The sequence below is a fragment of the Podarcis pityusensis genome, assembly GCF_964106645.2.
Source record: "Podarcis pityusensis genome assembly, chromosome: 1".
Classification (NCBI taxonomy): domain Eukaryota; kingdom Metazoa; phylum Chordata; class Lepidosauria; order Squamata; family Lacertidae; genus Podarcis; species Podarcis pityusensis.
Window position 1 is genome coordinate 10,984,553 of NC_138028.1, and position 13,655 is coordinate 10,998,207.

Below are 13,655 nucleotides of genomic sequence, written 5' to 3' on the forward strand. Positions count from 1 at the left end.
TTTCTAAAAGGAAGGGGCATGTGATGGCTGAATAAGCAAGGTTTCTTCTTGACCCATGAGGTGCAAGGGCCCTTCTGACAGTTGTGTCATTGTTCTCCGGTTATTTAGAGCATCATAATAGTTACTAGAATGCTATTTTTCCTGTGTTTATTTTTAATTTGGTCACTTACGGTAACTATCACCCTATTTGTGCTCCACATTAGTGAATCTGAATTTCCACTTTTGCCTCTGGCTCCACCCATTGGCCTTTGGCCCTTGGAAGGTTTCCCAGGAGGGAAAGTGGCCCTTGGGCTCCATAAAGGCTCCACACCCAGCAGAAACACAGTCTTCCCAGATCAGTCAGAGTTGGTGACTGCTAAAGCAGGCTGGCGTGCTCTGGTCCATGGGGTCACGAAGAGTCGGACACAACTAAACAACAACAAAGCAGGCTGGGCCCTTTAAAATGAAAGGGCTCCTCTCACAGAAGGCAGAGCTAGCTACTGACCTGGAGCTGAAGCTCCTGTTTAAGGCTCAGCCTGAGGACTACTGCTGCTGAAACAACATATGAACTCCACTCTTATGAGACCTTCAGCCTGAGCCCTGCATGGAGCTGTCCAAAGTACCACCGAAAAGTCTTGCATTGCCTCATTACTGCTGAGGCCATAATTTAAAACAGGACATCAAACAGAAATAAAACACATGCTTTGGGCTTCACTGGGGTATTCAGGCGGTGGCGGCAGCAGCAGCAGCAGCAGCAAGTAAGTTTGAACAGCTTTGCAAAAGTTCCAGTGTTGCAGCTTTGGGGCTTATATTGTTAAAGGCCAGAACAGATGTGATGTTTAATTCATAATGGCATTTGTCACGTTTGTTTTTTTCCTTTAAACAGCAGCCGTGGGGCGGGGGGTGAGGGTCCTTAACTGGGACCTTGGGGTTTAACTCTTTCCCTCAAGCCTCTGCAACAACAAAATTGCTCCCTAAGGTGTTGTTAGCCCCAGAAAGGAAGCTACCACGGCCTTACAATACATGTTTGATTTTAACAACAGACGTTGGGCTCTGTTATATGTAAGATACTTCACAGAACTGGCATTTCTTTTCTTTTTTTAAAACATGGTAAGCAGAAAACGTTTTGTTGTATAAATTTTTCTTTTGAGTGGTTTGATTTCCAGCTCCACAATTAGAGCCTGGAATTGCAGGAGCACAAACCTACAAACGAAAGCGCCGTCCACAACATCTGGAAGAGATGGTGTGGCCATAAGTGAGCTCATATGCTTGCTTGAAAGCCCAGCCAAGTGAAGGCCCCCATACCACCATTATGGGTTGCAGGCCCTTTTTTGTACCACAGCATGACCAAGCCTAAAAGCCACGTTGACTGCAGAAGCCACCCTGGAAGGTGTCAAATGCTGAATCAGCCATTTCTCCTTTCTCCCTGGCTTCTGTGGGAAGCCTTGACGGCAAAATCTGGCAGCAGAAAGAAACTGACGGGGATTCTTGAGAGACCAGAATAGGACTGGAGATGGGGAAATGCCTCAAAATCTAATTCCTTCGCATTTCCTTGCTAGCAATCTCCTTCTGTGCATCTCGTTGACATTTTCGCTGCCTTATACCTCAGGGTGTGCTGTGTAACCTAATCCCTTTGGCAAGGTCAGGTGGTTTGTAATCCAGTTAACACAATTCATGTTTTTAAACCCTCCTCCTTTGTTTTAAACCCCACATGGTGGAGTGGGAGAGAGAGAGCCTGGGCATGTCTCATCATCTCTTTAATTCCTCCCATCATCCCTACCCGTTTTCAGCCAAGCCTGAAAAATAGTTCTGTGTAACTTGAAACCTTGCTTTCAACATTTGGAGTGATGCTTTTATCAGGACAGCTGTCACCTCACATGCTCCATGTTATTCATCCTGTGGGACCTGCATACCTAGAAAGGTCTCCCATCAGGAAATGTGATTCGCTGGTGTGATGGTGTCCCACTTTTGCTAGAGCAGCTTTCCCCACCCAAGTACCCTCCTACCATCTTAGACTGCGACTCCCATCGGTTCCAGCCAGCCATCAGTTCCATGGACTTGTAGTCCAAACATCTGGAGGGCACCTGGTTTAGGAAGACTGGGCTGGAGTGTGACAAAGAGAGGCAGCTCAAAGATTGGTGCTACATCCTATCCTATCATTATGCCTGTGGGCAAAGGGTTTCAATTATAGATCCCTGGTAGGCAGAACTTTCAGGTAGATATGTGCAACTGTTGGGGAAATAATCGCTTGCGAGGGCAATCATAATTTAAAAAGCAAGGAGTCAGGGTAGCGTCACTCCTTCTCTACTCCAAATCATAACCACTTGTGGCTCCACACACATATGCACAGAGAACGAGAGAAAGAGGCATAATGGAAGACATATTTGCCCCTATTATGAATATCTAGAACAGTGTTTCCCAAAGTTGAGTCTCCAGCTGTTTTTGGACTACCAAAACAGCTGGAAACCCAAATTTGGGAAACATTGATCTAGAACTATGTTTAATGTCTAGTTTCGTCATCTGCCCAGTGCTAGGGATATTGCTGTTGGTACAACAGAGTTCCCAGGTGCAGACATTTCCCCCACTGCATATGGATGTATGGAAAGCTTTTAATGTTTGATGTTTCCGTGTCTTCCTTTATACTTTGTTGGAAGCTGCCCAAAGTAATTGGGGCAACCCAGTCAGATGGGCGGAGTACAAGAAAAGAACATTCTTATTATTTCACTGGTAGGGTAGAGAATAACGTGTTTGCTCCACAGACACCATTGGGGTTGATGTTAAATTCATTTTCTGCCTCTGGTGACCCCTCCCTCCTGTCACTGAGGGTCAAGCTTGCTGCTATATGCATATTGCCACCCCGTCCTCTGCATATGAGGAATCCATGCTACTTCTTGAATAGCAAGAGAAGGGTAGTGGCTCATTTTACAGACTGACTAGTGGGGAGTGCCCAGCGCTGCCTGGGACATTTAGGAAACCAAGAAGTATTGTAATCTTTAAGTGAGTTTGGACCAAAATAGGTGAAGTCACTCCAAAGTCACATTTTGGTCTGCCACCGCGATTCAAAATGGCACCCAGCTTGCGAACAATGAAGACGGCTGCCCCCACCTTGGGAACCTTCAGGAATTCCTCATCTGCATATGAAGAATCCATTCTGTTTCTTAAAATGCAACAGAATGTTGGCAGCTGATTTTATAGACCTATAGTGGTTTGAGAATGGACAAGGGTGGTGAGGCAAATAGCTGTTCATCGTGCATTTGGTTTACGTTAGTGTTTGTGGCTTAGATCTCATGTTTGGTTTATGTCTTGGCATGAAAGTGCTTATTTATGAATAGCCCAATTGATTTTCCAAGGTTAAAATCCATAGTTTGGATCATGCAGTGGAAATCTACAACATTTCTGTTTCATTTGCAAACCCAATAATTATTGTTGCATTGAAGTTCTTGACATCTATGCTAAAGCGTTTTAAAAAATTAACCACCATGGAACCATACAGCACAAATCGTTTTTGTTTTATAGCATAGTACTTATTTAATAGCCTGGTTCAGTAAAATTTAAGTGTTCTTAACTGTACAGGCTTCAGAGGATTCCCCGCAATCCACTTAGTGGCTGGCTCTAAGGAAATCCTCTTATTTGGACATAGTTTTGTCCTTCTGTCAGAGAAATAAGAAACGTCCTTAAGGCTGTGATGTCATCAGCGCCTCTTTCAAATTATAATCTCAAATCAATGCATTCTTTTAAAGCTAAAGACAAAAAGTCACAACTTCTTCCACTGCAAGTAGCAGTATGCAATACTTAAGATGTAGGGCTCAGTCCAGTCCTCTTAAGCTTTCAGTGGGAGAGTTTTAAGCACACACACTCCTCCGGAATCAGTGGGGCTTAAATGGGCTTAACTTTGGCTGCGCCTTGCCTGTGGTTTGTTTCTGTCCCAGCACATCTCTCTTTAAATCTTGTGCGGCTGGTCACATGAACATGCTTATGAGCCTTGCATCGGGAACTCTTGTGCTCTTTGCAAATACATTTTGTGCCAAGGTAACCCCAGATTTTGCACAAGAAGAAAGAGCTGGATTTTTTAACCTTCCCCATGCCCCTGCTTTGATGGTCTCCTCTGCCAGCACCCAACAAGGAAGATGAGATTGCCTGAAGATTCTGGGTTGAGCTCTCATTTCCAGGTGGGCAGGGTGGAGCTGAGCGTTTAGCCTTGTCAGGTGAAGGAGGCCTAAAAGGAGTGAGAGAGGGTCATCTGCTGCTGTTTCCATCAGAAAATGGGAGATCGCATTAGAGCCCACTGTGATACTTACTGCACAGGCCTCTGGGACAATTTTCCATTTCACAGTAGGAAAGGTTAGCTATGGAGGATGCCATTCTTGTGTGCCATCGGACAACGTTCCTACAGGGCAATGAATGATTGCCCTAGAGACTCATCACAAGGGCCTCTGGAATGGTCTTGTACCCCACACCTTCAATGCAAGCTAGCATTCCCAGTGTAGCTTCCTATAGGACTGGCAAGCAGTTCTCCTGTTGGGAAATTAGATGTGTCTCCGCATCTTCCTACGGTGTCAATGTGCCCTCTGCAGAAAGGAAAACTTTGGCAGGTGCCCAGCCATGCCGCATATGATTAAGAGCTGTAAAACTGCTAGAAATCCATTTTTTAAAGGGCAGACAATATAAAACCACAGAATCAATAGTGTTATCAAGTCCTAGTCTGGTGATAAAAAGCCAGAGAACTAATTCCCAGAGAAAACAGGTTTTCAGGGTGTACTCCCTCCCAGAGGTCATTCCAGAGCTTTGGTGCTGCTCCTTAGAAACCCTTGCTTTTTCCGACTAGTTTTCTAATTTCTCTAGAAGGAGGGCTTCTGAGCAGAGCTTTAGATGAAGATCTGAATGGTCAACAGACAGGTAGAAATGTAGTTGTTCCAAACATAGTTTTACAAAGCCCAATCCATAAGCAACAGGTATGTGAAACTGCCCTTGCACTGAACTACACAACTGATCAATCTAAGGCAAGGTTATTGATTCCTGACTGTTACTAGCTCTCGAAGGTCTTTGGTGGAGGTCTTTCCTTGCCCTCCTCCTATCTGAAATTCTGACCACAGATACGAAGGATTGAACCTAGCACTTTTTACAAGCAAAGCGTATGCTCCTGCGCTGAGCGCCCCCTCCCCTTCTTTTGCAACCCTTGTGCTTATCTTCAGAAGGCCTGGGGCAGGGGGAGGGGGAGGTGGCGGCTGCAAAGGGCATGACAGGCGCTTTTAAGTTTCAGGACTGTAATTGACTTGGAGACTTGGTCGAAAGCCGCAGAAGGTGCTAGTTACGCTGTTGAGATTAGAATGGGCAGGGAAGGTGGTGGTGGGTGCGCTTGTTGCTCCTTGCCCTTGTTTAACCATAAAGGCGCTCTCTGATCTGCTTACAGAATTAATAGCCTAAAGCGTTACCTCCTTTAAAAATCCAGAAGCCTGTTTTTTACCTGTACCCTGCAGGCTTTGACTTCCTCTGGAAGGAAAAGAAGAAGAAGAAAGTCGAAACTTGCAAGGAACCACATCAAAACCATTCAGACCTGCTGTTTTAAGATCATGGGCCAAAGGGTGGTCACATCTGTGTTTATGGAATACGGCGTTTCAGACATTTTTATTAAATATGAGAATATTGTTCAGAAACTCTTTGGAAAAGTTGAGCCGAAAGGGGGTGCCTTCTCCCCCCCCCCCCCCGGCTGACAAAGAGCCAAGAGTCAGGAGCTCCTTTTTCTCTCTCTCTGCCTCTGGAGCAAGCTGTTTAATGGACAACAGATGGTCATGCTCAGCAGTTAGGGCAGTTCAGCTGGTTTCGGCGATGATTGCAGCGGAGTTTGCTGTGGTACATCAGAACAGCTGTTTTTCCTTTCTCAAATTTGAGCATTACAGTGGATGTTTATTTTATAACAAAACAGTTTTGTTTAGAGGGGACATAAAACCTGGGAGCTTGGATGCCCCGCGCGTTCTCAGCAAATCTTTGCACGTAATGAATGCCTGTCAGACAGTCTGAAGAGTGGCTATTTGCAAGCAGGACCAGGAGCCATCAATTACTCCCTATACATCTTCTCTCCGATATAAGTCATGCTTATTTCGGATCACTTCCTCTTAGATCCTTTTCCTGCAATTTGGCAGTTGGCAAATGACTTCTCTCTGCTTGCCACTGATGGAGGAAACAACCGGCACCAAATTCCAAAATTAGTTTAAAATTAAAGTGTTGACATAAAAACTGTTCCACAGCGCATGGAAATGGCCTAATTTTCAAACTGGCATATTAAGGATTTGTGTGCGTTTCAGGCGCTTTCCCCTTTTCTGTTCTACAGAACGCTAAGAATAAATTTGGGAGGATTAGAGGAGGAAAATATACCCCAAAGCTCAAACCGGTTAAATTAACTTTTTTTGTGTGTGGGGAGCGGGGATGAAGAAATGTAAATGACCCAAAAAACTGAATTTAGTGCTGCAGAAAGCATTCCCTAATCAGCATATGGTTTGCCTATTAATTTTTGAATAATGACTTTAAACAAGAGTAGGCAGAAGGTTGCTAGTGGCCCCACTGGTAGGCCACCCTCTTCTGCCTGCTGGTTGCTGTGATTCCTGCATAGTATGTCAGATTAGGGGGACCTTGAACTGGTTCAATAAAGCACTTCTTTTGTCCTTAAGCGAGAATTTATACTTAGGTAAATCTTGTATGAGTGAGCCCCACCATTCACTTTAGCAGAGGAGGCATCTTAGTGCACACACAGCCTCTCCCACAATTGAACTAACGGATCTGACGAGCTGTACCCACGGGTACTAAAGGAGCTTGCAGAAGTAATCTCAGGGCCTCTCTCTGTAACCTTCGAGAATTCTTGGAGAAAAAGTGAGGTCCCTGTGGACTGGAAGCAGGCAATTTTTGTCCCCATCTTCAAAAAGTGGGGGAAAGAAGACTCGGGTAGCTACTGATTGGTGAAAACTCTGATCCTAAACCTCCGCTGCCTTGCGGCTATAGTCATTCATGAGAAAGGCTTTGGGACTAAACCCCCAGGAGCAATCCCTACCTGCTGTCATGCAGGACATTTTCAGGAGAATAAAAGGCTAAGGAGTAAACCCTACACAAATCCAGAGTACAGTCCCTAAGGCGGTTGAATGGCACCTTGTACACCTCCTTCTGGCAACTCCTGCACCCAAGCTGGTGCCAAACGTATTGCTCTGCTTTCCTTTGGGCCACATCAGCAAGACCGAGAGGAGGGTCTTGTCTTCTGGGGAACCCAGGACCTCCATACACGCTGCCCAGTCTTGCACCCCGGGCAGGTCACTTCACTGCTTCAAAGACAAGAGTGTGTAGAACGCTTGGCTAAGATGGGGTTCATATCACCACTTTCCAAAGTGAGTGACATTGGACCAGTCACCCTCTCTTAGCCCAGCCTAGCTCTCAGGGGCATTGTGAAGCTGAAATGCAATTAAGAGAGAACTGTGTACGTCAGTGGAGGTACCATAGCTGAGAAGGAGCCGTAGCTCAATGGTAATAGCATGTGCTTTGTTTGCAGGATGTCCCAGGCTCAGTCCCTGGAATCTCTTAGTGTGCCTGAGACCCTGCAGCCACTGCCAGTCAGAATAGAAAGGACTGACTAAGATGGGCAATCTAACGCGGTATAAGGCAGCATCCTGTATTTCTCTGAACAATTTGCAGGAAGTGTGGGATACAAATGCAATAAGCAAATGATGGGATGTTGCTATTCATTGGGCAGGTTGTCTGTCTTAATCTTCAAACTAGTCAGGGGAATTGTCCCACTCCTTCGCTTCCCTGCATTTCCAGTCAACTACAGAAAAAGCATTGGGCAGAGGAATTCCTGCTCCTTAGCAGGATATTTTGGGTGAACAATTCACCAAGCTGTTGCGTGCACATTGCAGAAAACTAGCACTTGGTAAGTGGATATCTGAGCTCACTCAAAGTTGGTAAAAAGAAATAAATCTATGGGACTAGCTCTGCCTTCTGGGTTATATGGTGTTATATGGTCTGGGCAGCCACTCCCAGTCACCAGTCCAGCTGCTGCATTCTGGATTAGTTGTAGTTTCCGGGTCAACTTCAAAGGTAGCCCCACGTAGAGCACATTGCAGTAGTCCAAGCAGGAGTTAACTAGAGCATGGAGCACTCTGGTGAGACAGTCTGCGGGTAGGTAGTTCAATGCTTCTGAGAATTGGCAGTGTTGACCAGAGCTGCTTATGCCTGCTTTAATTCCAAGGATTGAGTGTTGTGGGTCTGTGTTTCCCCCCTGTAGTTGTAGGTCTGTAAGGGGAATAGGGGTCTCCTAACACCTCTCAGAGCCCTCGACAAACTACAGTTCCCAGGATGCTTTGCAGGAAGCCATGACTGTTTAATGTGGGATGAGAGTGCTTTAAATTATAGTGCAGATGGGGCCTCAGTCAAGTGCTCCTTCTCAGCTGCTGGCCTCCTACCTAGGTATCTTACAACTGTGTCACACACATATGTATGTTCAGCAAGACACAAAGCAGATGTTGTGATTGGGCTGCATTTGCGCTAGTATTTGCCAGTCACATGGGGCAGGGCAGCAGCTGTTCCAATGTTGCATGTCCTTGACTTGGAGGAATTTTTAAAGTTCCTAACCTCTGATTCCATCATTTTGTATTTAATTGAGTGTTTGCCATTGAGTCATATTAGCGGTGATTCGCAAGGAGCCAAGGTGGGGGCGGGGGCCAAGCCCTTTTGGTGTCTTCTCCTCTCTAATTAACTTCAGTGACAAATTGTGTTCACACAAGAAACAGCAACAATAGGAGAGTGTCGTTAGGAAAACCTCATTTCTCCCCCTTTTTAATTTGGACGGGCCCCATCTTGTGAAAGATTGCTTTGTTAGCAAACCAGTTATCAGAAAGACCGCACTTCCGAGATGATTAAAGCCAGGGTTTGAATCGGAGTTGATTTGGAATGAATGCACACCCTAATTAAAATTTCTGTTGCTTCTATTTAGATGAAAATACTGGAGATGGTGAATTAGATCTAAGTGGAATTGACGACAGTGAAATAGATATGGTAAGAATGCTTCCTCTTTCTTACTCTGCCCCCGCCACCAATAAAATTGTCTCTGCATGCAGTATGCATTTTGTTTTACCGGGAATCAAAAATATCTGCTTTATTCTGCTGACGATGCATGCCATAATCGCTTAGATTATTATTTTAATTTTAAGTGGTGGTACCAGCACCAATAGCAAGACATTAGAGCAACAGTGATGAGAAACCCACACAATGTCAGGTGTAGATTACAGATACAGAGCACTGGCATAACATTTTGTGGTTGTCTGCAAGAATGACCAGATTTTTACAAAATCAAAATGCTTGTAGTGTGTTATCAAAATGATGTCAAGAGAGGCAAACACTGTAGCTTTTTTCCTTTTAAAGGCATGCTATGGTTGGCTGTAGAGTCAGTGTTTCTCAAACTTGGGTCCCCAGCTGTTGTTGGACTACAACTCCCATCATCCCTAGCTAGCAAGACCAGTGGTCAAGGGTGATGGGAGTTGTAGTCCAACAACAGCTGAGGGCCCAAGTTCCAGAAATACTGCTAGGTGCTCAGGAATGAGGTACTTCCTTGTTGGTAGAGTGTTGCGCTTTAAATAGGTGTTGTGAAAGGAGGAGGGGTGGATTTAGATGGCTCTGTGGTACCTGCAAGAGTATCTTCTCCATACATGCAACTGTAAATAGTTCATTTAATGAAAGTGGTGACTACAGTGCTGGTATCAGGGAGTCCTGAGGAGCTCTGATGAGTGTTGTCTCCTCCCTTCCCTCCCTTGGTCCTCTTTTCAAGATTGTCTACCAACTGGATCTCCTTTGGTGGCTTCTCCTTTCTCCACACCCCCAATCCTTCTTTACCTATCTCATTCTATAACCTGCCTCTCTGCTGCCTTGCTTTCCCTTCTGCTCTTTGCCACACACCGATGCCTCTTTCTCTCCTCTCCGTCACGTGGAAGCCCCAGCCAGGTCAACGGAGGAGAGGTAGAAGCGAGGAGGTGATGGAGTGGGCAGCAGCTGATGGGCAGAGTTCCTATGTCTGCTGCTGAAGAACACGAAAAACAAAACACTTACCTTTTTTCCTTTTGGTCCCTAGTATATACTTAATGATTCCGAAGCCAAAATAAAAGCAGAACTCTGGATGAGGGAGAATGCAGATTATCTGAAGGAACAAAAGGGTAAGCCAAATGAATGGAAGTCTCTTTCGGGTGAGTCATGTAGTGAAGTCTTGAGGCTGAAAACATTCAACTGTGATTAATCACTTCATTGTAGACCTAATTCTGTTGCCTTTCAACAGGGTTTCTAACAGTGCCTTAGCAACCAGCGTGGTATAGTGCAGCCTTCCCCAACCTGATGCCCTCCAGATGTTTTGGACGACATCTCCCATCTGGTCTAACCAGTCTAAAACAGCTGGAGAACACCAGCTAGGGGAAGGTTGGTGTCGTCGATCGGGGATCCAGTTAGGACTGGGGAGGGGGAGAATCCCAATGCAGCCACAAAGTTTACTGGCTGATCTTGGGGGGTTGCTACTCTCTCATTGTCTAGCCTACCCCATAAGGGAGGATAAATATATGGGGGTGCACCCTGTACCTTAAGCTCTCAGGATGAAGGGCAGGATGAAAATGAAACCAACGCTGGTTGTGGCATATTGTGGCATGACTAAGAGCGAGCTGCAAGCAAGCAAGATGATTTCAGATAAACTTATTTCCGGAGGGGTAGCGATGTTAGGCTATTGCAGCAAAACCAACCAGTTGTTTGTAATATAATCATAGTGCCGTGCTTTACATCCTTGATGATAGGGTTTCTGAGATAATAGTCCAGTCCAGATGCTGTGCTGAACTCTTGGTTTTGCTTGCATGCATGAGCAGCAGTGCACTTGAAGCTCCCCCTCCTGTCCGCTCCTCTGGCACAGCTAAGGGAAAGCTGTGCTAAGCATCCATTGTCTAAAACCACAGTTCCTTGTTCCATCCAAACTCAATGAACTCTAGTTAGCTTAAGCTCTATTTTGTTCAGATGAGTCAGGATTGGTGGACACTAAAAAAAACTGGGGTGAGTGGGGATGGGAAGGGTGGGGGGAAACAAGCCAGGATCAAACTGAGACTTAAGATCATGGGTTATTTTCAAAACATAGTTTAAACTAGCTAGAGTTCCCAAAGTTTGGATGTAATGGGGAACTGTGTTTAGTTTAGAAGCAGAAGCGAAAACTTCTGATCTTCTTTCATGGCTGCTCCAGAGGAGGGGTGGGATCATGCAAGCTTAAGGCACATGAATATTGTACTAAAACATAGTTTGGCATTGCATCTGAACTGGGCCAATGTATGCAAAAAGGCTTCAAGTCATATAAATATAAATTGCACTTGATCATTTGCTACATGTGTATTCCATCATTCCTCCAAGGAGCTTTGAGTAGTGTTTCAGCCTCACAACGACCCCGGCCCAAGTTAGGCTGGTAGAAAATTGTCTTTCTCAATACATCTCAAGGAGTTTCATAACTTCTTAGGGATTTGAACTTTGGTTTACCATCCCTTCCCAAATGCTGTAGCCATTACATGAAGTTTGCCTCCTTGAAAGGAATTCCGTGCAGAGCTTGACAGTTTGGTAGGGGGATTTATGAGACAACTGGTTTTCAAATCAATTTTCCCCCTTTCTAACTAAAAGGCCCTCTAGGCCAGGGGTGGACAGGCAGTAGACTATGGTTTACCAGTCACGTTTCTCCAGTAGACCACTTAGTATTTTCTTGGTGCTGAACTAGGCCTTAATCTGATCCAACAAACACCTCTTACGTGCATTAGAAAGAGTGCAGTATCATGATAACCAAATGATTAGTTATGCCTTAACTTATTCTTCGCCAGCCTGGTGCTCTCCAGATGCTTTGTGCTGGCTGGGGCTGATGGGAGTTGTAGTCATGTTAGGAGAGGCGCCTTAACTTTAAAGAAATCCCAAACATGCACTCCTGCTTTACCAGCTTAGCATATACCAGTGGGTCACTTAGATTTTGGGTTGCTCTTTTTATAAGTAGATAATGGAACGTGAAGCCAGTCTTTCCCTGCTCAAAATTAGAGTTTTCTGTGTGTACTTTCAAAATTTCAACTGTGCTAAGTATTGTAAAATTCTGTGTGCACATGTAAAATTAATTTATCCCATGTTAGAATTCAGAATGACATGCATGGGGATCCCTTAGCTAAGTTGTCATTAAAGCTAGTCGTAGTCTTCTATAATACTAGCCAGATTACACTTGTGCTTTCATACTACTTTTTTGTGTCTTCTTCCAGAAAAAGAAGCAAGGATAGCGAAAGAGAAGGAGCTTGGGATTTATAAAGAACATAAGGTAAATAAACTCTTTTGAATAAGCAGACTGAAAATGTACGTGGATAGACAGTTTTAGTTCAGATTCACCGTGCTCTTGGACCAGGCTGATTTAGAAAGCACAGGGGCAATCCAAAGATTAACTCAGAGAATCAGAGAATTGTAGCATTGGAAGAGACCCCAAGAGTCATCTAGTCCAACCCCTGCAATGCAGGAATCTCAGCTAAAGCATCCATGACAGATGGCCATCCAACCTCTGCTTAAAAGCCTCCAAGGAAGGGGAGTCCACAACCTCCCAAGGGTGAACTTTCCACTGCTGAACAGCTCTTACTGTCAGAAAAGTCTTCCTGATGTTGATTCGGAATCTCCTTTCTTGTAACTTGAAGCCATTGGTTTGAGCCCTAGCCTCCAGAGCAGGAGAAAACAGCTTGTTTCCTCTTCCACGTTACAGCCCTTGAGATCTTTGTAAATGGCTATCATATCTCCTCTTACTGCCAGAAGAGCGTTCTTCTTTAGTCAATCTAACCCTGCCTTGCAATAGGTTAAAAGGAAAAATCTTCCTTACGTGACTTGGAAAAAACAACCCTGAGATGTGATATAAAAGCTTATATAAACTCTGTTTTGTTAAAATTCATACAGTTGCTTTTCTTCTTCTTTTACCTTGTAGGAGTAAATATTTTTTAATCATCTTTTACTCAAACCTTCCTGATCATTAAAAAGAAAGAAAGAAAGTAATCCAAGCACTATTTTCTCCAATTATTATTATTTTTTTACTTGAATACTGTAACATGTTTTCGTTGTGGAGTTTTGTATAAAGGGAAATCTTTGGGAGGGCTTTTCAGGGATTATGTCTGTGCAGAGAGAATGCATCCACCACACTAAATATTTGTGTTGCCTTACTTCCTGTGCCTGGCACCAGGTGGAAGTGCTCCATTGTGAACCTCTTCATATCCTGGTTTTGCAGAAGCTTCAGGGGTAGTTGTTGTTGTTCCTGTTGCCGCCATCAAAACAGTTCTTACCTTGGCAGTAGCAGTGACAACATAACGTGGTCAAAACCTGATGGACTACATATAACACATGTCTCGGTTACTAGGCAAGAGGGCTATTTTTGAAGCAAAAAAAATGTTGCCCAAGCAGTTGCCGGTGAACTGAAGCTTTTGGGAAACATCTGAGACCCAGAAAAGCCCTCTTCTAATTAATTGATTGAAGTTGTACTGCTTTATAGTTCAAGAAATCTCAAAGCAGTTAACATCCCAACAAATGCTGATGTGCAGTAGAATATATAAAAACACAAATTCCACATTCCATAATAGTAACATTCCACATTTTGAGGCAAAGGCACCCACACCAGCCAGCACTCTTTG

At 44.5% G+C, this 13,655-nt stretch overlaps 1 protein-coding gene across 1 annotated transcript in view; it reads left to right on the forward strand.

Moving 5' to 3' along the window:
* Positions 1-13,655, forward strand: part of BRF1 (BRF1 general transcription factor IIIB subunit) — a 200,807-nt gene that overhangs the window by 121,345 nt on the left and 65,807 nt on the right. The window contains exons 12-14 of the mRNA XM_080976442.1: positions 8,951-9,012; positions 10,082-10,163; positions 12,258-12,313. Of these exons, the coding sequence (XP_080832568.1) occupies positions 8,951-9,012; positions 10,082-10,163; positions 12,258-12,313 (200 nt within the window). The remainder of the gene's footprint in view (positions 1-8,950; positions 9,013-10,081; positions 10,164-12,257; positions 12,314-13,655) is intronic.